Source organism: Crocodylus siamensis, chromosome 1 (genome assembly GCF_052110815.1).
Source record: "Crocodylus siamensis isolate JL-2025a chromosome 1, ASM5211081v1, whole genome shotgun sequence".
NCBI classification, from domain to species: domain Eukaryota; kingdom Metazoa; phylum Chordata; order Crocodylia; family Crocodylidae; genus Crocodylus; species Crocodylus siamensis.
This window is the reverse complement of record NC_143395.1, coordinates 113,251,636-113,278,664: the sequence shown is the minus strand read 5'-3', so window position 1 is coordinate 113,278,664 and position 27,029 is coordinate 113,251,636. Positions and strand designations below refer to the sequence as shown.

The 27,029-nt window shown below is 41.7% G+C and overlaps 1 protein-coding gene across 5 annotated transcripts in view; it reads right to left on the bottom strand.

The window, feature by feature from the left end:
- UTRN (utrophin) overlaps positions 1 to 27,029 on the bottom strand; it is a 553,135-nt gene that overhangs the window by 317,198 nt on the left and 208,908 nt on the right. For all 5 annotated transcript variants that reach the window (XM_090040990.1, XM_090040992.1, XM_090040993.1 and 2 more), the window contains 8 exons: positions 19,964 to 20,155; positions 16,033 to 16,205; positions 8,870 to 9,020; positions 7,392 to 7,567; positions 5,997 to 6,132; positions 3,620 to 3,769; positions 2,763 to 2,847; positions 1,434 to 1,636 (listed from right to left, as the gene is read on the bottom strand). In XM_090040990.1, coding sequence (XP_089897116.1) covers positions 1,434 to 1,636; positions 2,763 to 2,847; positions 3,620 to 3,769; positions 5,997 to 6,132; positions 7,392 to 7,567; positions 8,870 to 9,020; positions 16,033 to 16,205; positions 19,964 to 20,155 — 1,266 coding nt within the window. The remainder of the gene's footprint in view (positions 1 to 1,433; positions 1,637 to 2,762; positions 2,848 to 3,619; positions 3,770 to 5,996; positions 6,133 to 7,391; positions 7,568 to 8,869; positions 9,021 to 16,032; positions 16,206 to 19,963; positions 20,156 to 27,029) is intronic.

The following is a 27,029-nucleotide window of genomic DNA, read 5'->3' as shown; positions in this document are numbered from 1 at the left end:
TTTATTAAAAATGCAAAAGTTAACATTTTCTGGATTATGTGCAGTTAAAAACTAATATTTGTGCACTCATAGGTAGATTGCTGTTTCCATGACTATTTTAGAGCTGCAATACTTGCAGGGACACTTAACAAAAACCCAACATGAATATTCTGAGTGGTTGTTACTGCAGATTCAGAAAACCAAATGAATCTGTGTGAACTACATATTAATGGGAACTGCTGTACAATATTTTCCACTTCCAATATTCTCTTTCCTACATTATTTTCTTATTAGAAAGCTTAATAAGACCATTGCTAAGTTCTGAACATTACTAAAGCGGGAAGAAAATCAGCCAAATAGATGCACTCAACAGTGTCTTGTATTCAAAATGGGAATATTGCATAACTAGATGAAAGTATTATCTAATTACTATAACCACATGCTATGAATGTTATGAAGTAAAAAGAAATCTAAGCTTCTCCAAAGCTTGTGAACATGCAATTCTTCTTCCCTTGGACCAAAGTCTGATAGGTAATATCAGAATACAGTTCCTTGTCTAGACAACAGCTTTAGACCACATTGTAACTTGTGTCAAATGACTCCCAATTATAGCAAATAAATGGATTGTAAATGCTACTATAAATGCTCACAAATGTCTGTTGCGACTATTATCAGAAACAAACTTTATGATAGTCTACATTGTGATACTTGATGTTAGCGATTACAGTAATTACTCGTGTTATTCGGAAATCAATTAACCCAAGTTACAAACAAAAGCTACAGCTTAGAAACTTACAGTATAATCCACATGTACCCAACTTTAAACTGATTAGAAATGGATATCCCATCTTCCAGTATAAGCTATACACACAAAAAAGGATGATTTCTAACAAAAAGGATGATTTCTAACAATCCCACAGAGATACATTTTATATACAGGAGTTCCTCTTCATATCATTGGATGTAGACCTCAAAATTGCATAGACCCAAGTCTATATAGAGATGTAAAACTAGGCCAGGGGTTGGAAATATTTTTGGGCAAAGTGCTAAAAACACCCACAACCTCAGCTTCTAAAATGTTGGCATGCTGGGGCGGACAGTGGAGGGAGCCACAAGGAGCCTGATCCTTGTTGTGGCAGTGCAACCCCAGCCCCTTCACATGCCATGCTCTCTCATGCATGCTGGGGTGGCCTACCCTTGGCCTTAACAAATGTGGGGATGATAGGTGGAAGGAGGACTGCAATAACTTTAAAATTACACATAGGTCGATATAAAGCAGAATCTCATTTCTCAAATAGCAGTCTTTTTAAATTGTGTGCTGCCTTCTGCAAGAGACAATGATTCTTCTTTTGTTTTCTCCCACAGAATGTAAGAATTTAAAAGAGGAAAAACAAGACAAAAATTATGGGTTGCTGCGGGTTTTTAAAATCACTAGCCATCCCAGTGACACATACTTTCATACGAGCAACAGTCCAATTGATCTCTTCAGCATTTCCCACGGTGACTATGTTTGACTTGAGCATCTGGTCAATCAATACCAACCAGTCAGCCAGTTCGGTTGTAGTTTTATCCAGGTCAGCAGGGGTAGAAAGTTCCAAAGCCTGAGTTTGAACACGGATTTCTGAGCTAGATGATACTAGCACCACCTTTTGGACATCTGAAACAATAAAGTCAGTCAGCATTTTAGTAATATATTTTCATTTAATATTAAAAACATTCAAATCCAAAAAGGGCTCTTAGTGATGCAGTAACATGGTATATGCTGCAGTGTCTGTAAATTAATGACAATATCATTGAATCATAGAAATGTAAATCTGGAAAGGGCCTCTGAAAGTCACCAAGCAGAACCCCTTGCCTGAGGCAGGATCATCCCTATCCATACCATCCCAAACAAATCCTGACCTAACCTATTACTAAAACTACCATCAGCCTTGCCACACAACTACAAGAGAAAGCCCCCCCTATCTTGCAACAAGTAAAGCAGGAAGACAATAGCAGTCAGCATCCTGTTGATGCAAGCATTGTTAAAATATGTTCAAGAGATCCAAGGAAGACGGACATGCCCCCTGTTACAGAAAAAGCAAAAGCCCCACAATCCTTACCAATCCAACCACTGAGTAGAATATTCCTTCCTGACCCTAAAAAGGACTATTGTTCTTGCCCTGACTGGAGGAGTTGAGATAGAGCATCACATCAATAATGTTTAAGACAATTTGACAGCTACATAATAAATCCCCAGAGAAAACAAAATACACATCATTATTTAATTTTGTACATTCATTACAAAATAAACACGGGCTTCCAAAGAAGGAAACATTGTGAAGATGAAACATGAATCATGATTTCTAGACATATCATAACCTGCAGAAGTTAAAAAAATTCAAATCCAAAGGAGCACGGACACAGCTTCCTCAGCCCATTTGCTCTGACTGGAAGCTGTTTAGGGCAAGAACTGTCCTTTTCATTCATTCAGTGTCTGCATGGTTTCTAGTACAGCAGGGCCTTAGTCCATGATGGGCTGTGCCAGATACGAACACAATATTAATAGTAGGCAGGCAATATTGCACCCTAAGGAGCAATGAAGAAAACCTGTATCTTCTCTCAGAATAAGCTTGTGCATTCCCAACAACATGAAAGCAACACCAAGCCCGATGATGTAAAACTCTTCATATTATAATATGCACTTCATCTAAATTAATAAAAAGAAAGTGTGTATGGCAAATGGGATTAAACTGAAATGAACCAGACATGACTCAGCAGTAGATTTCCCATTCAGTACTCACCAGAAGGCTTTGTTTGTGTTACAAAACAAGGCTGCTCAACATATACCTCTAGTTCTCTTACTCTGTCGGGTACCTCTTTGAACACCTACACCACAGCATGCAAGCAGAAAAAAAGGTAAGGAAACCTACTTTTCTAATGGCAAGAAAGAAACACTTATAAATACAAAGAGAAGCTGATCATAAAATATAGAAAAATATTAACAGTGCGTTCACAGTGACAGATTTCCTTACGCAGCACATAAACCTAACATTTAATCATCATAATGAATGTTGCCCTGTACCCTCCCCCATACCCTTTTCTATACACATCTTATTTAAGTCTTTTTTTCATCCAAACAGACTTTAAGACAGGAGACATACAATACTGTCCATTCTGTTCTATGTACCACAGCAGCGATTCATTAAGCCACTAGTTCAGGCACTAGAAGAGGCAAATAATATGGTCCAAAATAGCAAGCTGCATTTTCTACATTTTAAATCCCCTGTTTCCCAGTAATTACTGGGGACAAACAAATTTGATTAAACTCTCATTTTGAAAAGAGGGTGGTGGGGATGGGTGAATGGAGCAAATGAGAAATAGACATATTTTATTCACATCTTCATCCCCTGGCTGTGAAAAGCCACTTAGGGAGTTTTGTTGAGCTGCTGCAGGCCAGGGGGTAGGGAAGAAAGTAGGTTACTGGCCCAGCCTGCAACTGTTCACCAAAACTCCCTAAGTGGCCCTGTGGCCCAAATAATTACCCAACCCTGATCTGTATCTTCTAAAACTTTCAAGAGTATGATGGAGGACAGCCCTCTGTTTACATATATTGTGATGCATGCAGATGACAATTAACAAATGAACCAAGACTGCATACTTTGTTCCACTTAACATTGAGAGTCCTCAAACAGTCAGAAATTCTGTCCTTTTCCTGGGGAGCAATGTTTTTATCAGAAAGCAGTTCAGGTTCAGTTATGTTCAACAATTTCAGTTTCTCCCCCTGTACTTCCATCTCTTCACTTACACCCTAAGGAAAACAGAAGAAAGCTTTTAGTCTGAAGAAACTCACGCACAAATACACAAACACAAAGATAACAAAAATTATTTTAACTTAAGCACTTGACATTTGGAAGGTTTGCAGAAAAAATAAACACAAACCAGCAGATATACTAGAAATATAGTAATGCCAAACTAGAGGTGCACTGTGATCAGATCGGCACCAATAAAACGAAAATTAACATTATTGGCAATCGGCTTTTTTTGGCTAGTGTAACCGATAATGTCACCGATAAATGCTGCATGCCTGTGCAGAGCCACAGGATGCACATACATAGCCAGGAATCCAGTCCAGCAGCATGGAGAGCAGCATCTGGCTGGTAAATCTGTACGGGTGGGGGAAGGAGCGAGGAGAAGGAAGAGAGGTGGGGGAGACAGATGGAGGCTCCCCACAATGAGTTTGGGGGGGGGGGGGAGTGGAGCATGGGCAAGTGCTGCCCAGCCAGGGCAGTGAATGCAGCCCCACCAGCGCAGCCACAGGGAGCTCATCCCAGGGGCACAGGGAAGGTGAGAGGAGTGGCGAGGCATGTGCACCCCAGATTTGTGTGCAGGGTGAAGGTGGGTTGCCTGCTGTAGGCTTGGGGCCAGGGGCTGCACCAGCCTCTTCCCAGTTGGGAGGCTTGGCTGGGGCTATGCTTGGATGGGCGGAGGCAGTATTGGCCAAAAAAAATCTTTATCAGTGCACCCCTACCCCAAACATGTTAAAACATTCAGAAATAGTTAAATACTTTATTTAACTAACAGAGTTTACTTTCCACCTGTAGTAAAAACATAAGAAGTGCCACACTGGGTCAGACCAATGATCCACCTAGCCTAGTATCCTGCCTCTGAGAGTGACACAAGTGGATGCTAGAGGGAGAGCACTGAACAAGACAGATCTAGAGTGATCTATCCCCTACCCATTATCTTCCCTGGCATCCACCATTATTGGTTTAGAGATACAAATATTAGAAGAACCAAAAGTGAAATAGAGTAAGCAATTTTTTATTTATTTTTACTTGTATATGTTACTTATCAAAGAAATTAAGTCCTTGCCCTTGTTTATCTCTGGGTGTACTTAACATGCAAACTGCAATGAACTGATTACCTGCCTCAGCTGATTAGTCTGTTAAAACTAGAGGTAAATTTCAAACATTAAAAGAATTAAGACCGTCACGAAATAAACTTCATTCAGGCACAGAGGAGCTCCCACAGGGAACCTGCTACAAAACAACTGCTCTGCTCTCCACCCACCTTTTTCTTTCATTTTAATATGGAGGGCAGCCCTTAAGGAAAGGATATGAGAATAATGTGGTACAAAACTTCCTCGGCTGCTTATGATCCCTGAATCTGCCCCTTGTCCATTATTACTTTTGTTAACGTTACCTATGTTCCAAGACACATCTAAACAAGTTATTCCTTTGGACAGTCCTCACTTAGTTCAGAAGATTTATGCAAGGGATTAACTGTCTACAAGAACAGGGCCTTACACTGCAGGATCTCAGGAGTAGGAACTATATCATTTGTCTTTAAATCATCAAGCAAAACTAAATAAATACATATACACTCATTTAATCATCTAGACTTTCATGTCAACAGCCATTACCAGACTGCCACTCCAGAACAGCTGATCTTCTGTAATAAGAATTAATAATAATTTCCCCATTCTCCCCAACTACCAGGGGGACATAAGACAACTCATCAGAAAACAAAAGGGAGATCATGACACAATACTCAGGTATTGTATACAGGTACTTTACCTGACTATTCAATTATTTTACCAGAAAAAAGTATTTTAGAGTGTACTAAAATGCTGGCACATATTCTAAATTTTTTCAGTAATCAAATACACTATGCTAATTGCAGCATCACATATTTAAAACCTCAAATACTACTCACCTTGATAAACAGAATCAACAATTTAAAAAGTTTTACAAGCTTGTTACATTTCTTTTTTTTATTAAATCAGCTTTGTCACCCTTTAAAAATGACTTTCCAGAATCCCTTTTGTTCCTATGATTCATCTCTCAAAGATCTTTTTTACAGGGCTTCTGAATAACAATAATGGATACCTTTATTTTAGCCTTTAAATTACTTTTACAATGACAGTATTATTTTCCTAGCACCTTCCATCTTTTCAGCTATTTTCCACACATAGGTCTTGGGACAAATACACATACACTTGCTGGGGGAAACATGCACAATTTCATCTATCTTGCCTTTAATTCTCGCAGGTTTTCCTCATGATTGAATGTAAGTCTGGTTTCCAGGGAATTTTCTACATTTTCCAACCAGCAGCTAAGCTCATCGAGTTTCCTTCTGTAATCGGCTAGCTGCTGATTCTCTCCTTTCAGCCTAAAGAAATGCAGGGTAAAAAACATACCTAGATGAGGAAATCAATAGACATCATCAAGTGGAGACAACTTGATTAAAAGCAGAAGAAAATACACATGTTTATTGAAAAAAGAAGTATCCAGTAAATCTGATGATTCCAAAGTTTTCGAATTAAAATACTACAGCTTGTGACCTTCCGCCACAACAAGGAACACATTGTGCCATTCCCATACTATTTCCAATGGGGAATATTTAATTTTTATTTTTTTATTTATTTATTACCAGTGGCAGTCCTAAAGAAATTAGTTCGGCTAATCAAAGGCTTTTCTGAGCAAAAAAAGCAAATTACATTCAAGATCACAGTGTTATTTAAATTTTAAAATAATCTATAAATTTTCATATGTAGTACAAGAGTAGAAGAAAACAGTAACAAAAACATCTCAAGTCAAGTCTCAGCAGCAACTAAGGCCCAACTCCTATAAGCTACTACAGACAACTGCCTGTGAAAATATAAGCCAAATGGAGGGAAAATGCTTCATATGAACTCAAATACGTAACAGGGCTTTGCAAATCAAAAATACTAAGAAAATTCTTTGTGCATTACAGAAGATTGAAAAGAAGAATTGTTTTAGAAACCCCGCTCCCCTCCGAAATAGCTGTCCATCGTGGGGGGGGCGGGGGGGGGCTAGTAATGATAGTGCATAGTTTTTACATTTCTTTACAGTATATTTTTATCTCTAACTGCACTTGGTCTTCGATCTTGATAAGGCATCTATTTCAATAAAGATAAATGAACATATGTAAGGCTTCAGTACTTACAAAACACATTTTCTCCACTGTGTTCTTTTTTGGATGTTGGGGTGGGTTGGGTGGAAGGGTCAAGAGATATCCATGATAAACATTTCAGAAGATGTGATCAAATTAATACAAACTAAAAAATAAGAATAACTTACAATTGTACTTACAATTCAACTTCACCCAGAGAAACTAGCTGAATTTAGCAGTGCTCCTTCCAAGTAATCTAGCTTTTCAATGAAGGCATTTTAAAACAGAAGAAAGTGTGGGAAGGCATTTTTGGTTTATTTGCATTAACAGCAATCTAACTGACCAGTAGACTGCTGATGCTTTTAGGAGAAAGGATGTAGCAATCTGAAAGGGGTCAAAGTCAGGAAAATTCAGACTACCAATGGTGTGCAATAGAATCCTACACCTTTTGTGGAGTTCTTCCAAATTCTCCATCATTTCTGTTCAGGCACCCAAATTTCTGATTAACTTATTACCTGCATTGTCTATCCATGATCTCAGTAGTGATTACTTTCCACCGTTTATTTAACCCTGACAGTTTCTCTTGCAGGAAGCTGCCATCAGTAGTAGACAGCTTCTGTATAATTTCTTCCCCAGTTCTGTTCAGTGCTGAAATGCTGCTCTGATGGCTGCTAATTCCCTCTTCAAGTTCCTGTCACAAATACAAATATGATGCAGAATTTTGTTAGTTATCAAAAGTGACTGTGATATGTGGCTTGCAAGACTGAGATGAGTCCTTGGTGCATATTATTTTAATATAAAGACCATTTAAAACCAACCGCAATCAACTATGTTAAGCTTTAGAAATGACTGCGTGTCCGTTGTCGTATCTAGTTCACTTTCCTAATGAATGTCATAAAAGAGGATAATGATGCAGAATAGGCTGCTGAAGACTACTGAAATATGAAAAAAGAGATGTACACAGAGATGTTAGCTTTGAGAATCTGCAGTCATGCGTAGGTATGTTTCTTATTATAAAAATATTTAGCATTTTAAACACTGTCTATAGATTGTCTTTTTCACCTATTCTTCTCAGACTGTACATGTAACCTCATAGTATTTTGGCCTGGATAATTACAACATTGCTGCCATGGTCTGCAGACATCACAGAAAATTCAGGAAACAAAGGGAAGTCAGAAAGAGTAGGGCTCAAGCTTTCACAATATCCCTAACAACCAGAAAAGGCTTACATTGTTAACACAGACTGCTCTGTGCAGAGGTGATGATTATTTAAGGAAGAGAAAAGCAATACTCCACAAGAAAACTTCACACAGCTTTAAGAATAAGAAGAAAATACAACCTTGGTGGATCATATTTTTCTCCGGTAACACATGGGTATTTAACATTTGGATAACCACTCCTTACTAAGGAAAGTTATTTCTTAAAAGCCATGCTTTAGCCTATCACTCATAAAAATGAAATTAAGATTTTTTTGCTAAACACACCAAATAGCTCCTCCATCACAGTGATCCATGAAGAGAATTAGGAAATGTTGATATAGGCAAATCATAAAAAACAAACAAGTTGTGGGCAGAAGGCAAGCACAAAAAAGAATGGATTCCTCCAACACAGCATTATAGCTGTTCTACTTATTTTAAAAGAATAAGCAATTATAGAAGCATATATTAATGTTCAGAACCCAGCTGAAGCTTCACATAAAGAACAGCCAAACAAAGAAGGCAGGATCAAAACTGAAACCCACCCAAACTAGAACTCACCATAGCTCCATATAATAATATATAAATTTATAACCTTTACAAAAAAACCAAAAAAACCTTTCAACGATACAATGAGAAAAGCTATTTCTATTTAACGTATTTTTTTCAGTGTAACTTCAGAGGATGACCATAATTTCAAATATATGCATTGTACTTTATACATTTGTAGGCAAACATCAGAATTCAGTGGAAAACATTTTGCCAGCTTGCCAGTACTTTGTATGAACGCTACATACCTGCTGATGCATCCCAGCTGTTTCCAAATCCAGGCTACCATCTGGTGTATGGGCATCAGCCAACAACACTTCAGCTTCTGTTATCCACTGTGTGAGGTCATTTAGATCACAATGAAACTGTCTCCATTCTTCAACTGCCCTATCAAAACAGCTGTTTGGAAATAAGAAAGGGTTTCAAAGTTATCTAGACTGGTTTAGGGAGGAAATTGGGATGCATCTCCCATTTATATTTAAGGATACTTAAGGATAAGTTTTTAAGGATAAAAACTTGCTTTACATATCAGAAAGGCGTGTTAACCACTCCTTACTAAGGAAAGGTATTTCTTAAAAGACATGTTTCAGTCTATTGCTCTTAAAAATTAATTTAAAGGTTTAGAATAGAAAGGCTACTTAAGTAAGTCCTGTATATTTAAGAGTTCCTGGCATTGCACTGATAGTGAAAGCCAACTGTACAAACTGACATTGCTTTCTAACTGAAGGAAATAAGGGCAGGCTAACGAAACTTTGGTTTCCATTACTTCAAAAATAAAGATTGATTAGCTGCAACAAATTGGTCTGCAGACTTTTTTTTTTTTTTAATAAAATAGTTCAAACCTCAGAGGGCGTGAAAAATGAAATATGATTAATTGCTCAACTTGCTTTTTTGCTCATAAACCATAGTTTCCTGCTGCCAGAAGTCTTAATGAGTGAAGTTGATCTTGATCACGTGGTACTCATGTTACCACTGAATTTCAACTCAACTGAAAATGGTTCTGCATAAGCAGGTCCTAGAGAATCTGTTACACAGTAATTGCCCATACTGATTTTTTGGGTTTGGTTTGGGGGTTTTTTCTTGGTTCAGTTTTTTTTTGTTTTTGTTTTGATTTGTTTTGTTTTTAAATCATTACCACTTTTGTAACACCAATTACTGGGGAGAAAATGCAATTATAGTCACTGACATACAAAAGGTCAAGTCTAAAGTAATAGCATTGTATTTTTATACTAGTTAAATGGACAGTAGATATAATTCAAAACAAAAACAAAACAGAAAAAAACTGTGAACTAACTTGGAAATGAGAACACAATGGCAAGTTTATAGCTATCTTAGATTTTTCTTTTGCTTAACATGGCTGTAACTTAACTACTTACTTCTCATCCCTACAGACAGACTTGGAGTTCCCCTGGTATAATCAGATACAATCAAGATCAAATCAAGTCTGAAACAACTAGTGTTATGTCTCTTTTACTTTATTTATTTGCATTCAGAAATCAAAAAAGTTCATGCTATGACTTCCTCTAATGGAGTTACAGCTGATTTTTGCCACCGCTCATGTATTGCCTGTTATGGAATATTTTTAAAATTCCTAACCCCAGTTGTCTTCCTGCCTAGAGCAGGGGGGCTGAAGCTGACGATCTGCAAGGTCCCTTCCAGCCGTTAACAATCTATGAATCTATTAAATGTTTGTTTAACTTAACGGTGACAATAAGTAAAAGCAAATTAAATTTAAAAACAAGTTTCCTTACTCTTGTTGATTTACTTTAAAATTTATACATTCTTTGGACAACTCCCAAAATATTATATCTTAGCTTGATGGGGAAAAAGAGCCAGTCTAGGCTGTGGTTTAAAATCAGAACAATTCCTCCCAAATCGTATCTGCAGTTTGGAAATGCAAAACATTTTGAAAATAAGAAAAAGCTCATTTGCATCTTCTTCATCTAAACATACTTAAAACTAGATACAAGTATCAATTATTGTTAATCTTTTAAAGGCCAAGGAGCAGGAATACAATATCTGCTTTTCCCCCCCTCTATTACACTGTTGACAGCCCAAGAGAAACACTTTTCTAAGAAGCCAGGGAACAGCCAGTTCTTCCAAATGGCTTCTTCTCATCAACATGTACAATGATACTTGCATTTAATTTATTCCTTATGAAAACCATAACAAAACAAAACAAAAAAAATCAAGGAACACACCCCCGAAGAAAGATTCCACCATATGTCTAAAGTCCCAGCAGACATTACATTTGACGTGCAATTAAGGTATTGATGGATGGTACAAGTGTGATTAATATATTAACTGTAACGTGCCACACCTTCAAGCAATGAATATCACCAGAGAAAGAGCTACAAAAATGACAAGCCATCTTCAAATACGTTACTTGCTAAATGCAGAATATCTTTGCAACTTGTTTGAACATGTGGCAAGTTACATATGGGTGATAGTGTTTGCCCTCCTATCCCCCAGAGTGGACAGCTTTCTCCCTAGGCGCTACCTGCCAGGGGACTTCCCATGACTCATGCTGATCTCTCCTGCTCCAGGCTACCTCAGCAGAAGTCATAACTTTCCCTAGCCAGACTTCAAAGCTGCTTCTTTGAAGAGCTATTTAGCACCTCTTCCCTGTTAAAACCAGAGTGTAAACACACTCAAAATGTGCTTTACTTCCTCCCAATAGAAATCAAGGTTGTGGAGAGCATTTGTTCTCAGACTGAGCACAGAACAAGATGGGAAGAGAGGAAAAATACATACACAAAAAAAATCTCATAAAGGAGATTCTCATCTAAGAGAGTTCAACCCCTGCTGCTTTCCCCCTCCGCCTTTCATACGGGTCTCCCCTGGTCTGTGCAAGGGTCAGGGGAGCACTTACTTCACCCCAAAGGCGATCAGCTGGTGAACTCAGAGCTTACTTCTCATTAACAGCACAGATAAAAGGGAGGTGAGGGGGGAGGAATGACAGCCCTTGCCAGCAGCCTCCAGCTCTCCTTACTGATGAGTATTGGCAGAGCAAGTTCCCATAGTGCTTTTTCCCCCCTGGGTAGCCTGCCCTGTGACTATGAAGCAGGTCACATGCTGCAAGTTTCCACTGAGCATTTCCTGTTTCTTGATGACCCCAGGATTAGTTCTTCTTTATTGCCAGTGTGCTTTTAAAAGGGACTTAAATAGTAAACACATTAGTCATGAATATATCTAGTGTAACTTACTTAATATTTAAATGGCATCTCAAATAATACCATTTTATTTGAAATACCTTATTTGCTCCATAAATAAGTGGCAGTCCTTATTCTTTGCTTTTTATGTACAACTTTTTAAAATACCAACTTTTTAAATGTAAATTAAAATGTCCATTAATGAATGTAAACTGTCAACATGGAACTAGTTTTGCTTTTATTCTATCACAAAAATTATGACTATCTGTAATTCTCAGGCAGACCACAGATTTACATAAACTGTTCTACAAAACGACACACTTTGTACTTCAAATTGCTCATTATATAAATCAAAATTAAACTGACTCTGGAATTTTCTATTTTCATTTTCCACCATACAGTTTTACCAACTTTCTAATTGTCTAGTATTCTGCACTGAATTAGAAATTCTAGAATTTCTCTGATCAGTAAATAAAACAATTTCAGACCAAGTATTAGGATTTCTCTCTAAATTTGAGAAGAGATTTAATTAGCAGCTTTCAGCTACCTGAAGAGTACTTCCAAAGGGGATGGAGCTAGACTGTTCTCAGTGGTGGCAGATGATGAACAAGGAGCAATGGTCTCAAGTTGCAGCAAGAGAAGTTTAGGTTAGATATTAGGAAGAACCTTCTCACTAGAAAAATAGTTGAAGCAGGTTACCCAGAGAAGCTGTGGAATCTCCAGCCTCAACGGTTTATCAGACCCAGCTAAACAAAGTCTTGGCTGGGATGATCCTGCTTTGAGTAGGGGGTTGAACTAGAGGACCTCCTGAGGTCCCTTCCTACCCAAATTTTCTATTATTCTATTTCAAAGGCATTTTGTTTCAACTTTTACAGTGAAATTTGTGAATGTATTGAATGTACTCGTTAAACTTTAAGCTAATTTTTCATTTTGTTGAATCTATTGATGACAATTAATTCATAGCTTTATTTTATGTTCCAAATATATATGTCGCAGGGCATTTTGGTGCCCTGCTCCTATAGAGGTACAGGTGCTGGTTGCCAGGGCAACTGCAGTTTGGTCAGCTGACCGGAAGAGGCAGGGCCTGACCTATATAAAGGTGATCCGGGCTGAGGCCAGGGAGTCAGTTCCCCACTAGCAGCTGAGGAAGAGGGAGCTTGCTGGAGTAAGCAGAGTAGAGAAGCCTGATGGCCTGAGCAGCTTCTGCTTGAGGATACCAGGTGGAGGAAGCCCTGGTAGGGATTTGAATGATGGTTAGGCAGTTGGCTTAGAGTTTATGTTGTAGCCCAGGAGCTTGAGTTTTCTGTTCGTAGTTTTATAAGACCGGAGGACCGGGTGAGGCTAATAAGGGTTGGAAGAGGCCTCGTAGGGGCTCCACGGCGGTGTGCGGACCCCGGCGCCAGAGAGGGCACAGCGTTTAGGGGGTGTATCAACCCCGGCCCCAGGGCAGGCATGAGCACAGAGAAGGCCCCAGGGCACGTGCAAGCACGGAGAAGGCCCCAGAGGGCTCTCGCTTGAGACTCAAGGAGGGGATTCAGGGGCCAGGCACAGCTACGGCCACCTGAGCCCCAGCTGTGAGAAGCCCTAGGGCAGGCACTCGCTTCAAGACCCGAGGAGGGTTTTTGGAGGCCAGGCATGGCTACGGCCACCTGAGCCCCAATTGTGAGAGGCCTCAGTGTGGGCACAGCCATGAGAGAGACCAGGGAGCATCCACGGGAGGGCGCAGGCAATTGAGACAGGCCCAGAGAACCCGGGAGGGCACAGCAATTGAGTGATGAACCAGGGGGTGCCTGTAAGGGCATGGCAAGGGATTGACCATACAACATCCGGGACATCTGCGAGGCTTGGGGCATGGTACAAGGGTGGTAGGAGCCACGCACAGCACATAAGGCTGGGGTGCACCAAGTCACTCAATACAGAACAGGGGCCAGGATACTCCAGAGCACAGTGTCCAAAGGGACAAAAAGGCAGCCTCCCTTATAAAATGCTTAACATCAAAGACGTGGCAGGCGAGAACAAGGGTGCTTTCTCTCACACTTGGCACAGTAGGGGGCATCCGGAGAGATCACGGCCGCTCCTAGGACCTCGCCCTGTGACAATACATTTTGAACATAATACAGCCAGCATGGAAGCACCCTTACCCATACCTGTCTTGCCAACAGTTGGTAAATTTATGGACAGACTGTAGAAAACCAGGGCTAAAAATACCTATTCATAAAATCCATAAAAAATACTGAGCCATCCAAAAAAATCTAAACCACCAGTACTTGAAAGAAGCTCCATCACCAGAAGAAAGCTGAATGCAAAACACTAAAAGACAGAGGGCAGAGCAGTGCCACCTGGTATCTGAGCGAGAGTGCAGCACCCTAGAGAAAGTTCCTATTAGGGCTTTGTCGCTCACAGGAATGTCCATAGCTCCCTCCCCTAGCCATGTGCTGCTGCTGCTACATCCCATCTACCTGTAACACTGCTTGCCTTGCAGGTATTAAAACAGTGGTGTTTCTCTGGGGGCCCAGGATGAGACATGGGAGCAGGGCCAGTGAGGGTGGGGGTAAAGCCAGGGAAGCATCAGGATGCAGGGTGCAGCCAGGGGCATCAGGGAAAAGTAGTATGGGTAAGTAGGGGACTTTTGCAGTGGGAACAGCAAGGTGTGAAACCATTGTAGCAGTCAGCCAATCAGGTTTGCCAACTATTTTTTAACTGATAATCTGCAACCTTTTTACTGACAGTCAAACATTTTTACTATGGTTGATGTTAAACCCCTAAATTTACATCCAACCCTTGTCCAGGGTCTGGCAGAAGGTTTAATATATACTAGAGTGCTTTAACAATGTGCACAGGTACATCAGGGCCCTTCTTCAGGGCTTAAGTAGCTAGTTGTTTCTCTTTTACAAACTGAATTACTCTTACTGCTTCTGAAAATAAAAATTACTAAGGCCAGCAACCAGGCCATCTTGGCCTTTTGGTAAACAGAGAATGGAAGATGAGATCAAATATAATGAATGAATCATACACTCTTCTAGCCTCCCCTGCATGAATGGGGCAAAAATAGATGTTCAAGAAAAAAAAAAAAAAACTTTTCAAGAATGTAAAGGAATTAAAAATACTTTGCCCCATACACTAAGAAAGTTCATAGTAATATTACCTTCCTATTTATTAAAATAAGATTTTTATTAAATATTGTAGTGCTTTGAAAAGATTTGATAAAGTTACAAAGCATTTACTTTAAATTACCAGTCTGATAGCCCTTTTTGTATGAAAAGCCTGTCCAATTATATTTTAATTAAGATGCAAAGCTTTAAAAATTTTATAAAGTTCAGAAATTAATTTACATTCAGTGATCCAGCTAGTAAGGCAATCTGTTGCGTTTTTCCAGTTAATCATAAATGTTTAATTTAACTTATTCTTTGATACATTTATCTTTTTCATCAGGGAGACTAAATTTTTGGTCAGCCTTGGCTGCTTAATTGTTAAGTAAATGGAATTTTATTGACCAACGGACAAAAGTTTACCAAAGGACAAGAATAGGAAGATATTTTAATTAAAATCACCAAAAACCCACATGCCAATAAAGAGGGGGCAGAAAAGTTATGGAAGGCTACTATGTCCTTTCTAGATATAAATGAGATAGAAAGGATGATCAATATATATGTGCCTGTACACTGGATCTGGCAACATATAACAGAACAGATAACAAGAACAAGGAGAAAGCACAAAGCCAACGGTTGGTAAATTTATGGAAGGGTAAAACAGAAGGCACACTATCTAAATGTCTTCAATTTTTTTTTCTATGGCTGATATCTGACTGCACAGTAAATAACGCACTACCTTTCAAATGTTGTAACTACAGTAACAAGCCCTTTCAATGAGTTAATATTAACCTATTCACAGTACCATCACAAAAGTGAAAGTACATGGCTGCAGAATTACGCCCCTTTCTACTTGCTTTATGGTAGCTTCCTGAATTATACTATTCTGAATTATACCATTTTTCTAATGACAATGGAAGTAGTCAGTGCATGCTGCATAGTGCATCATTATTTTAAGTGTGCACCAATCATAACAAACAGCTATTACATTTACTTTTTAAAAGTTAAACATCCTAGAAACTGTTGCTCTCTGTTCAGGATTTCTAAAGAAAAATACATGCAACTTAATCTGTATTGTGAAAGCTTAATTCTAACATGTAGAGTCTATCAAAAAAAAGAGACAAGCAACTTTGTTTAGAACGTAACTCTTTTAATGCAAACAGGACTTACCACTTATGATCATTGTACATCCTATTAATTCTGTCCCATTCAGCATTCAGTTGGGTTAGTGCATCACCTATTTGTACAGCTTCGGGTCCAGATGCTTCTAACATAACATCAGGTTGTTTTTCATGAATGACTGCAATCTGATCCCCAAGTTTGTCCAAAATATCTTTTATATTCTACAAAGCACAGTAATAAAGCAAAGTCATTAGTAAGGGTGACACTAGCAGGAGAAAAGAAAAAAAAAATCGACTAAAAAATTAGGAATATTGCCATTTCAAGAATGAGAAACACAAAGAATTTGGCTACCATGGGGGAAAAACAGTAAATAGATAAAAGCAACATCTCAGATTAAAGCAATTTTCAAATCACCCCATCTTAACCACTCCCCTGCCATCTCCTTTCAAAAAGTTAACATATGCCATCACAGATGATCATCTTTGGAGCTTAAGGAACATGCAGTTTTATTCAGTAAGCATTAGTAGAAACTTAACTTCCTGCCTTCTCCCCTCTCATTCCATCAAACAAAATTTGCTGCTGCAATATCCTGGAAAGAGAGACAGAGCACGTACACACGAGCAAGCAAGCAAACAAGACTGAGAGTGAGCAAGCTCCTCCTCTCCCTCCAAATTGAGGGTCTCATCAGACAATGGGTAGTGTAACTACTCTCTCTACAATCTCCAATATACACACACAGCCATGTGATTTTTTTTTTATTTCAAATGGCAAAAGGATGTTCAGAGTAAATGCTACCCAAACACAATACATTACTGGGCCAAGCAGTTGCAATTCCATGCACCACAAGAGGAGTGTAGGGAGTGTATGCATTATCTACAGACAATGGCATACAAATGAAACAACAGAATTGACTTGTCTTCCTTCATTTGCAATTTCAAAATGTCCATGAATTCCATGCATTTCTGCCATGCTATTTTTCTTCTAAATGCATTTTAAAGGTGCAAGATTATCAAAATAAAAAGTGATCAGGACATTGCTACCTACACTATGATACTAATACTGTTTGGACTGGGTCATCGCTGGAGTTCTCCCTCAGAGCGTGTCCAGATGCAACAAATTGAGATTAAGAGGACAGCAATATCACTATCAGCAGATAGAATAAGAAAGCCCAATGCTGACAAAGTACGAAGTCATAGCTATGCTTGATTTTTAAAACCATTGTGAATATCTGGATATGCAATGATTAGTTTTTCTCAGTGAAATAATTCAATAGTTTTAGCTCTCCCTTGCTCCCCCAAGCTACTAAGGCTATGAACAGACATTGCATTTGTCCCAAGAGAAAACATTTTCAAATATCCATGATTTTTCAAATATCCATGTCTGTTGTCCCAGAAAGGCTCATGGAATAAGTGTGAACAGTTTGTCCTGGAACATTGTAAAGTACATCTGAACAGTTGTCCTAGGACTACATCGAGTCAATAGCAGAAAAGCAACATAGCATTCAGGTGGTCAATACACCATGCTTGGAAGGGTGATGTGTATACATGCCAGTTCCAGGACTTTTCTGTTCATGGACATACACAGGTACAACTCCTCCTAAGACAAATGCAATGTCTGTTCCTAGCCTAAATAACAGTTCAGGAATCCTCAAACTGTGATATGTGTAGAGCAGATTTTAAGCCATATGCTGTGAACGCTTTCTTTTGTTCCCAACTACTTATTCAGCCCTTTGCAAAGAAATTACAAAGAAGCACTAGGGCATGTATAAAAGCATCTGGGAGCAGCCAAAACAGTCAACCTAACTACCTTTGTTAGCAGCCAATGTTACAAAGGGAAAGGAAGCCAGTAACAAAAGATTGTCAAGAGTATCAGAGAAACACAGGGAGAAAACAGGGAGCATGAGAAAGCGCAAAAACGTGTGCACGGGACAGAAGAATAAGGGAGAAGGGAGTGAAAAGAAAAAAATTGAAGAAGGCTGGGTAAAGCTTATAGAAGTTTAAAAAATATTCAAAAGGCTACAGTTGCTAAGCACCCAACTTGCATTTAAAACAAGATTCCAATGCTTTCAGATATTTTAATCCCTGGTCAGAAACATCGGAACACACAGACATTCTTAACATTAGGCACATGACTAGCACTATCTTCATCTGTTTAAATTAAACATGAGCATTGAAAGATCATCACCAGACATCTGAGATTTCTGTTCACTGTGGAAAAGCACAAATTTAAAGAAGAAAAACACAGGAAACTATGGGTTTCCTCCTGCAGGCTAACAGCTTGTAAGGGGCTGCTTGGGATTGCAAGAGGAGGGTGATTGGAGACAGGGGGTGCCACATGCATGTGTGCATGCAAACATACGTGGCTGGTATACAGCCAGGCAGGGTGGTAGGAGAAGCCCCAGGAGATAAATACAAGTAAGTCTATGGGAAAGGGGGGTTGGAGGGCCAGGGCTTGGGGAATGTCCAAGGGGCTGGAGGGAGTATGGGTTGTGTGTGTGTGGGGGGGGGGGGGGGGGGGGGAGGGAGAGGCCAGCACTGGGGAAAGGTCTCAAGGAGTCCTGGCTCCAGGGCTTTGGCAGGGCAGAGGGGCTCTGAGGCAGTGCTCAGTGCCACCTGTGAGTCCAGCCCCATGCTGCTGCCAGTGGGGCCTGCCCAGAGGCACCTGCTCTTCCAGTGGGGAAAGTGGGCAGGGGGTCCTTTGGGGGCATTGGGGAGCTGCTTGGCCAGGTGAGCGGTGTCACAGGCTGGTGCCTGTGCTCTCAGGGGCAGGGGCTGGGTGGCCAAGAGACACTGCCAAGTGGGGAGAGCCATGACCAGACCAGCTGGCATAGCATAGGAGCACCAGCCTAGGGCAGGGGGTGCACAGGCATCCTCCTCCTCCTTCCTTCAGCCCACACCAGAGCCGGACTCACTCCACCGCCGCTTGCATGAACAGAGTCACCAAAGTCGCCACGCTCCGGCCCCAGTGGCACAGAGACTGCCTGGAGCCCCTCACCCTCCTCCTGCCGCCTGCAGCATGGCCCGGTCCAGAGACAGGCTTTGCTTCACTCTGGTGCTGCGGAGTACAGCACTGGTCCTTCCTGCCTTGCCACAGCCCCAGCTGGCATTGTGGGGAAGCGTGTGGTGTCCCAGCTGCTGGCTGTATTTCTGGGTGAGGTGCACTGCATGCATCTTCATGCTGGAGGCCGTCCCTGCTGTGCCCCCACAGACCACCATTCTCTGAGTCCGCATGGGGCTAGGAGGGGCAAAGGGCAGATGGGGGTTCCCTCTAGTAGGGTTAAGGAGAGCAGGGGGCTGTGAATAGGGAGGAGAGGCACCAGCAGGCGTGGAAGTCTGTGGGTTGGGAGTGACAGGCAGCAGGATGGCGGCTGGGGGGGGCGCTAGGGCTCGGGAGTAAGGGGCAACGGCATGGGCAGGGCTGATCAGGGCCACAAAGCAGTGGGAGGCAGGAGACTGGAGGGGGAGACAGACACAGCAGCAGCTGGACCCACATCCTGGTGAGCAAAGGGGGCGGGGAGGGCTCTGATTTTCCATGATAAAAACACCAAAATATATAGGTATTTAGAATTTATTATAATGATTGAAGTACTGTTAGACTTCCAAATTGCTATAAAAACATAAATGTATCAATAAAACATTGTGTTCAGCTGATACATATATATATTGTGGCATTTCACTTTAATTGTGGGAAAATTTGGATTTGGGGGGTTTTAATCAGAGAATTTGGGGGTTTCATCAAATAATTTGGGCTTTTTAAACACAGAAAACCAGGATTCCTGAGATCACTTTCTGCTTCTACAAAGCCCTATTGGCTATTGCAAACTCAGCTACTTTTGCAGTGGGAACACACTGGACGCATTCACTACTTACTGCACAGCATATACTAAAATCACAACACTATGTAAATCCACTATGACACTTTTTTTTTCCATCTCATTTTGTTAGTGCTTTTTTCAAAACAGATATTAACTTTGCAGTACCTTCAGTGAGTCTTCCTGAGTCGAGAAGTCCTCGTACATACCAGTATTGAGCTCTGGTGCATTCAGCAATAGCTCTATGTCAGCCATGGCTAACAAAACTTTGTTAATGTCAATCAAATAATCAGTAAGGAAGGGTGAGGCCCTAATTCCTGAGGGGAAGTAGTCTGTTAACCTCTGTTGGACAGGGATCACCTAAAGAAACACAAAAGGTCACTTCATTATTTTTTCTTCTAAATGTAATAGGTTTTGGGGGAAAAAAACCATCTCACACACAAGCCTATTCTTGAAAAGGACAAATACCTATGTTATGCTTTACTTTATTCAGATCAGATATTCTCCTAAATTATTTTTAAATTATTTTTAAAGATGTCAAAATTACAAAATTCTGCAGATCATCATCAGGACACTGCCTGTTTACACCAATGAACTGGAGCCTTATTCAAAATCTCCAACAACTCAGAAAGTTAGCAGACATTATGTTTCAAAATAGTGCATAATAAAACATTTAATATTTTCTGTTTTCTTTCACCCACCAACCCCTGTATGCTTTACACAGAGGGTAGATTTTTCTTTGATGGGCCTACATCTACAACAACCTACTGGAAACAAATGCCTGCCTCTGCACATCTGGTTATCACAGCTTTTCCGAAGACACTTCTGGAAAGCTGTCAGTATCTCAGTACATTCTGCCAGTTTTCTCCAGTCTTTTAAGCACATTTTCTCAGGTCCCAAAAAATATTTATAAAATCTTCTTTACAAATATTAAGCATTTCATTGAATAACTGAAGCCTACAGAGAGATGTGAAAGCATGATAGTACTATTATGGCAAGATGATTATCTTTAGAGGTGCACCAATACATCAGTCTGATATCAGATCAGCAGCGATATAAAGACAATTTTCTATATTGAAAAATCGGCCCGATGCAGCTGACAATTTGTCCGATATAGATCCGTGTGTGTGCGCAGCCTAAGCGCAGCACGTCGGCAGTGATGAGTACAGCCAGCAGCATGGAATGCTGCGGGCAGCTGGCAAGTCTGGTATGGTAAAAGGAAAAGGGGAGTGGGGAGGGGTATGGGGGGGAAGCAAGGCACCCGTGGTAAGTGAGGGTGTGGGGTTGGGGTTGGGGTTTGGCCTGGGACTGCTCAGCTGGGGCCAGGGTGGGTGCAGGATGGAGCGTGGCTCATCAGGGGGGTCCAGCAAGAGAAGGGGGGTGGCTCCCGCTGCTGTATGAGGCTCGCCCAGTGCTCATCTGGTGGCTACTGCCACTCATCCAGGAGGTCATAGGAGGGGGGTGTGCCCCCGGATCTGCCCAGCCAGGAAGAGCCCGGTGCCAGCCTGCCCCACCCAACCCCATGCAGATACGGGGGCACATGCCCCTCAACACCCCGTGCCCTCCCAGATGAGCAGCAGGAGCCACCAGACAAGCACCAAATAAGCCATGCAAAGTGGTGGGAGCCACCCCACACACCCCTTCCAACACCTCCCCAACAAGCTGTACTTCCATCCCATGCCTGTCCCGGCACCAGCCACAGCCCACAGCTGCAGCCCACCACGTGCTGCGCAGATCCAGGGGGCACACTTGCAGCTCTGTCCTGCACCCCTCCCCACCCCAGCTGGTTAACATCCCATTCCCTCCCTCACTGCAGGAGCTTTGACTTGCCCCCCCCACCACCACACCCCTGCCCTCCCCTTCCAACACACCAGGCTTACTAGCTGGATGCAGCTCTTCAAGTTGAAGAACTGTGTATCAGAAATTGGATCAGTATCAATCAATATGCCCCCTTAAAAATCAGCTATCTGTACCAGCCACAAAAATCTATTGGTGCACCCCCTAATTATCTTTTTAAAATTGCTGGAAAGATGGTCCTGGGGGTTCCATATCAACATAGTCCAGTGGTGCTCAATCTATCCAGTGCCCAGGCTGGATAAGCAGGATGCAGCTGGTCCACAGGCCAGATCCATAACATGGAACCAGGTCTGTGGGTCGGATTTGGAGCACAGACTTATCCCATGCACCAGATCCAGTCCATGAACTGACATTATGTACCTGGTCTGGGGCCAGACACCAAGACCATGGCTGTATACCAGCTACACATACCAGTCAGATCCAGCAAGTGGGATGATGTCATTCAACTTGTGTGGCTCCCCTCAGGTCCAAAAAACAGGGAGCAGTAACAGTATGAAATGCCATGGGGCAGCCAGAGCTCTGACAATTAACATTGCCACTGCCAAATTTCATGGTTTCATGATTGTACAGTGAGTATCAATTAGTCCTGTATTACTTGCCAGTTTCTTTCCATTTTTCATCACCTGGCTTAGAATACACACCTGTAACCAACTGCAGGAGTTTTACTTTTTTCAGTAGGAGCTTCTGCAAAATTTACAGAGATGGTGCCAGAACAAATGACCAATCTGAACTCCACTTCAGTGCCCAATCTACTTGTTCTTTTTATGATAAACAGCAGTCCCATAACAAGTTGTACTCTAGGTATATTTTTTAAGTCATAAGTGCAATCCTCTGAATATAATTAAATTTAATAAGAGTAGCAGCAGCAAGGACATTAGTAACCTCTGTGCTTCATATGGTGCCTTTGCCAAATCTTGCAGGCAAACTGAACAGATTGTTTTCAGTACCTATATTAATTGTTCCTTCCAAACAAAACAGAAGAGTTCATCTATGTTTTCATAACGTACCTGCTCTTTCTATACAGAGCTATAAGAATTGTTCTAAATTGCCCTTTGTTGAACTAAATTTAAGCTTGGATGTTTTGGCATGCTCTTTTTAGGTGTTTCAGTAAGTAATAGCAATAGGCAGCATTCACAAAGATACTGAAGTGGTCATTAGCAAGTATTTCTAATATACAAAGGGTCTCAAGAGGAATATTCAGAGAGAGATCAGCTTTTTCTCCACTTCTCAGTAACAGGAAAAATTACGACTTTAAAGCCAATTTCTTCACAACTATGAAATTTTGTATCTTCTTTCTCCAGCTGTACTGGCATGCCTGTGCCAGTTTCCCAGTCACTCAAGCAACATCTGGCCAAGTCAACTTCCAGTACCCAAATGAACTTCAGTTGTTAGGAAAACTAACTTTCCATCTCCCTTGACAAATATGTTATTCTGTTTGTACATCTGATCAATGGCAATGTCTGCAAACACAAGTGGGTCCTTGTACTCCATGAACTTGTCAAGATTTGAATTCAGTGTCTTCAGGTTTCTGGGCAGCTTCAATACGTTATTCAAATTAACATGATCAAGAGTAAAAGGTTCAAAAATACCTTTACATCAGGGCATCTAGCCACTGAACGGTTTACCTCCTATCCTGAATGTTCCTAAGGTTCTAAAGATGCAGTGCCAGCACTGTAGAAAACCTGCAGCCATCCTTCTGTTGCCCTCAGATGATAAATGCACCAATATACTACACCTCAATCATTTCTCACACCCTCCCAAAAGCACAATATATAATAGATGGGTATAGAATAGGGTCTAATGCAATCCAGAGCATATATATGCAATTGAAAAAAAAAATCAATATTAATCTTTATTAGGGGTGTGTGAAATGGGCCCTATTCAATTCAGATTCAGCCTGAATCAGGGACAGTGATTCGATCGGTTGATTTTAGGATTCGATGCTGATTTAGTGAATCAGCGATTTGGACACAAGCACAGCTTTAAAAGTTTTTTCTCGAGGTAGCAGCACAGCTCGTGATCGCTGCAGTGCTAGGGTGGATGAAGCATCCCACAGCAGCGCAGGGGGCACTCCAGTATACAGGCATACCTCGTTTTATTGCGTTTCGCTTTATTGCGCTTCGCAGATATTGCGTTTTTTTACAAATTGAAGGTTTGTGGCAACCCTGCATTGAGTAAGTCTATCGGCGCCATTTTTCCATTGGTTAGCATTTTTTAGCAATAAAGTATTTTTTAATTAAGGTATGTACATTGGTTTTTTAGACATAATGCTATTGCACACTTAATAGACTACAGTATAGTATAAACATAACTTTTATATGCACTGGGAAACCAAAAAATTCATGCGACTCGCTTTATTGCGATATTCACTTTATTGCGGTGGTCTGGAACCAAACCCGCAATATCTCCGAGGTATGCCTGTACTCGGCATTGAACCAGGAAGTGGACTGGAAATACTTCCAATCCACTTCCGGGTCTGCCGGGGGGGGCCCCCTGAACCCCCCCCCCCAGGCGGGTGATCAGCTATGGGAGGATCCCAGGTGCCCCCCCCCCAGACCCAGAAGACGCTAGTCGCCGAGCCAGGGGGGCATGGGGGGCCCCGCCAGCGCACTCCCTGGTGGACCTGGAAATGCTTCTGGTCCACTTCTGGGTTTGCTGCTGAGCATGCAGGGGAGCCCCCTGTGCTTCTGTGGGACTCTGCATCTGGCCCAGCACTGCAGCACTCACAAGCCCCCGCTACCTAGATGTATGTAGAAAAAAAACTTTTAAAGCTGTACCTACATCTGAATCACCGAATCAATTCCGAGAGATTAAAGGCTCCTCTGATTCAATTCAGATTTGAAGATTCAGCCACCAAATTGGGCTGAATCTCCACCAAATTGAATCAGGGACCAAAGCTTCGCAGTACCACAGTAGAGAATATGCCTTTTAAAAAAGATTCAATTACCGTGCCTGTGGTGATGACATGACAAAGATGACATGATAGGGAGCAGGACGCAAGGATTTTTGTGTGTGAATTTTTTTATTGGATTAACTGCATAGCTGGGATAAAGTCGAAAAGCTTCTGAATGCAAGGCATTCTTCTTATCCCAACTATACAGTTGGTCCAATAAAACCATGACCCCAAAATATCTTTGCCTCTCACAATTCCTGGGCCATCATGGCTACAACATCATTCTAACACTATCATGATTAAAGCATGCATTCAAGCTATAGTTGTCAGTGTACGTGGTTTTATTACATTTGGTGCTGGATTACTTTACCAGCTGTAGTGACTTCATTTTGACTGGTTAATCCTAGCCCCAGCTTCTGAGGCTGTGACAAACTGTGTCCTGGGAACCAGCACAATCCTGCCATGGAAGGAAAGGGGGCTAACTGAAGGGCTGTCATGACCAGGGTGCGTATCACCTGCAACATTCAGGCTAGAGACAGACGTTACACATAAACTGGTTTAAGTGATCAGAAACTGGTTTAAACCTGTAGCAGAACAGATGTTCAGTGCACATAAACCAGTTTGAAAATGGCTGAAACCAGTTTGAGATAAACCTCGTTGAATGTAGTATCAGACTGAACTGATTTGGCTCAAACCAGTTTATGCAATGTCTGTCCTAGGCCCCTTTCTGGTTTAAAAAAAACCAGACTGCCCCAGCATCCCGGCATGCTCTCTGGCTGGGAGGGGGTCTCTGCTTCACAGCAGGACTGGCTCCTCCCCTCTGCTGCCTTGCTGAAGCTCAGCAGTCTCTGCAGGCATCTGCCTGCCTTCTGCTCCCCCCCTCCCCTCCCCACTCTGTGCTAAGCAGGCATTCCCCCCAACCCTCACAGGCACCTCAGCATTAGCTAGCAGACCACATGCTGGCTACAGTCTGTGCTGTGGGAGACAAGAGGCAGACAGGCTTTTTGGAGCTATTCAACAGGTAGCTTAACGTCCTTCCTTGAAAAAGCTGTTTAAGAGCTGTTTGCTCCCCCACTCCCACTCACTTGCAGAGAAGGTATCTGTGTATTAGCTAACAGACCACATGCTGGGTCTGTGCTGAGTGAACAGGCAGAATCAACAGGTAGCTGGCAATGTCCCTCTGTTTTCTTAATGGGGCAATAAACAGTGAGACAGGGGTATCAGCCCCCCTATCCCCTACTTGGTCACCTATCAGTTTGCTGAAGACAATATACAGAAGCAGAGAGGGAGATGAAAGCTCAGTTTCATCAACAGATGCATTCACTGCACACACACCCTTTGCCTCAGTACTAGCTGGGGGCTGGCAACACTCCCGCCCCTCCAGCGGTGAGCTGGGAAAAGCCTGAGACTGCAAGCAGGATTGGGGTTTATACCCCTCCCTATTCAGAGCCTCCTGCTGAGACCTGGCCACACACTCCTCAGCTCAGCTCTGCAAGGGAAGCTAGGGCTGCTCTAGCACCCCCTCCCCCAGCTTCCAGGCTGAGCCACTGCAGGCACGTGCCTGAATTTCCTCAGTCCAGAGGGATTGTCTGTATGGTTGGAAACCAGTTCAGCCTAGCCAGGTCAGACTAACCTACAAAGGTTGAATCAATTCAGAATCAAGCTTTTTGAATGTCTGTCCCTAACCTCAGAGCCCTGGCCTCTGAAAGACCTTTCATGAGCAGTACATTTGGAGTGGGAGAAGACTGGGAATACCCATGTCATTTAGGGCCACGAAGCTCCAACAGCTGCTGTTGAATGGTTTCCCAGCTGTGGATGACAGCTGCTACAAATCATTCTAGCACCCAGAGTATGTCTGCATACTCAAGGGCTCTAGTTCACCCAAACAGAGTTATTTGATTCATCTCCACTATCCTGCTGCATTATAAATGCACAATTATTTACACTCTATGGTAGGAGGAGAGGAAGGGGACATGCATGGGATCTGAACTGCATCTGCTGACATGCAGCAAATGTCTTTCCACTTGTTCCTGGTGCTGGTATAGATGGGTGTGCTCTGCTTCTGACAGCACCATACTGGGACAGGCTGCTGCTCTTTTTCTGAAAGGCAGTGAATTCCTCTCTGTGCTGTTCCAGTTTCTGGAGCAGTTCCTGCAGAGTATGCCTAATTACTAATCTGCACCAGCTGCCAGCAATCACTGAAATGTTATTTCCTCTTTTCAGCACATCATTCTTTTGGTGAATACTCAAGAGTGTTACTAGTGCATTACTGGAGTTCTGTTTTTCACATTCAGCTTTTCTCCACCTTAAATGTGAGATGAGTAGTTTCTAAGATGCAAACAACATTTGAGAAGGAACAGATACTTCTGCTTGACGTAATTATACCTCCTCCAGCTTGGCTCGCTCCAATTAAATCACATTTAAAATGTTTTTTTTTCAAACACAAAATTTCATTCCCTGCTCTTCCTGTGTCATGTATTATAT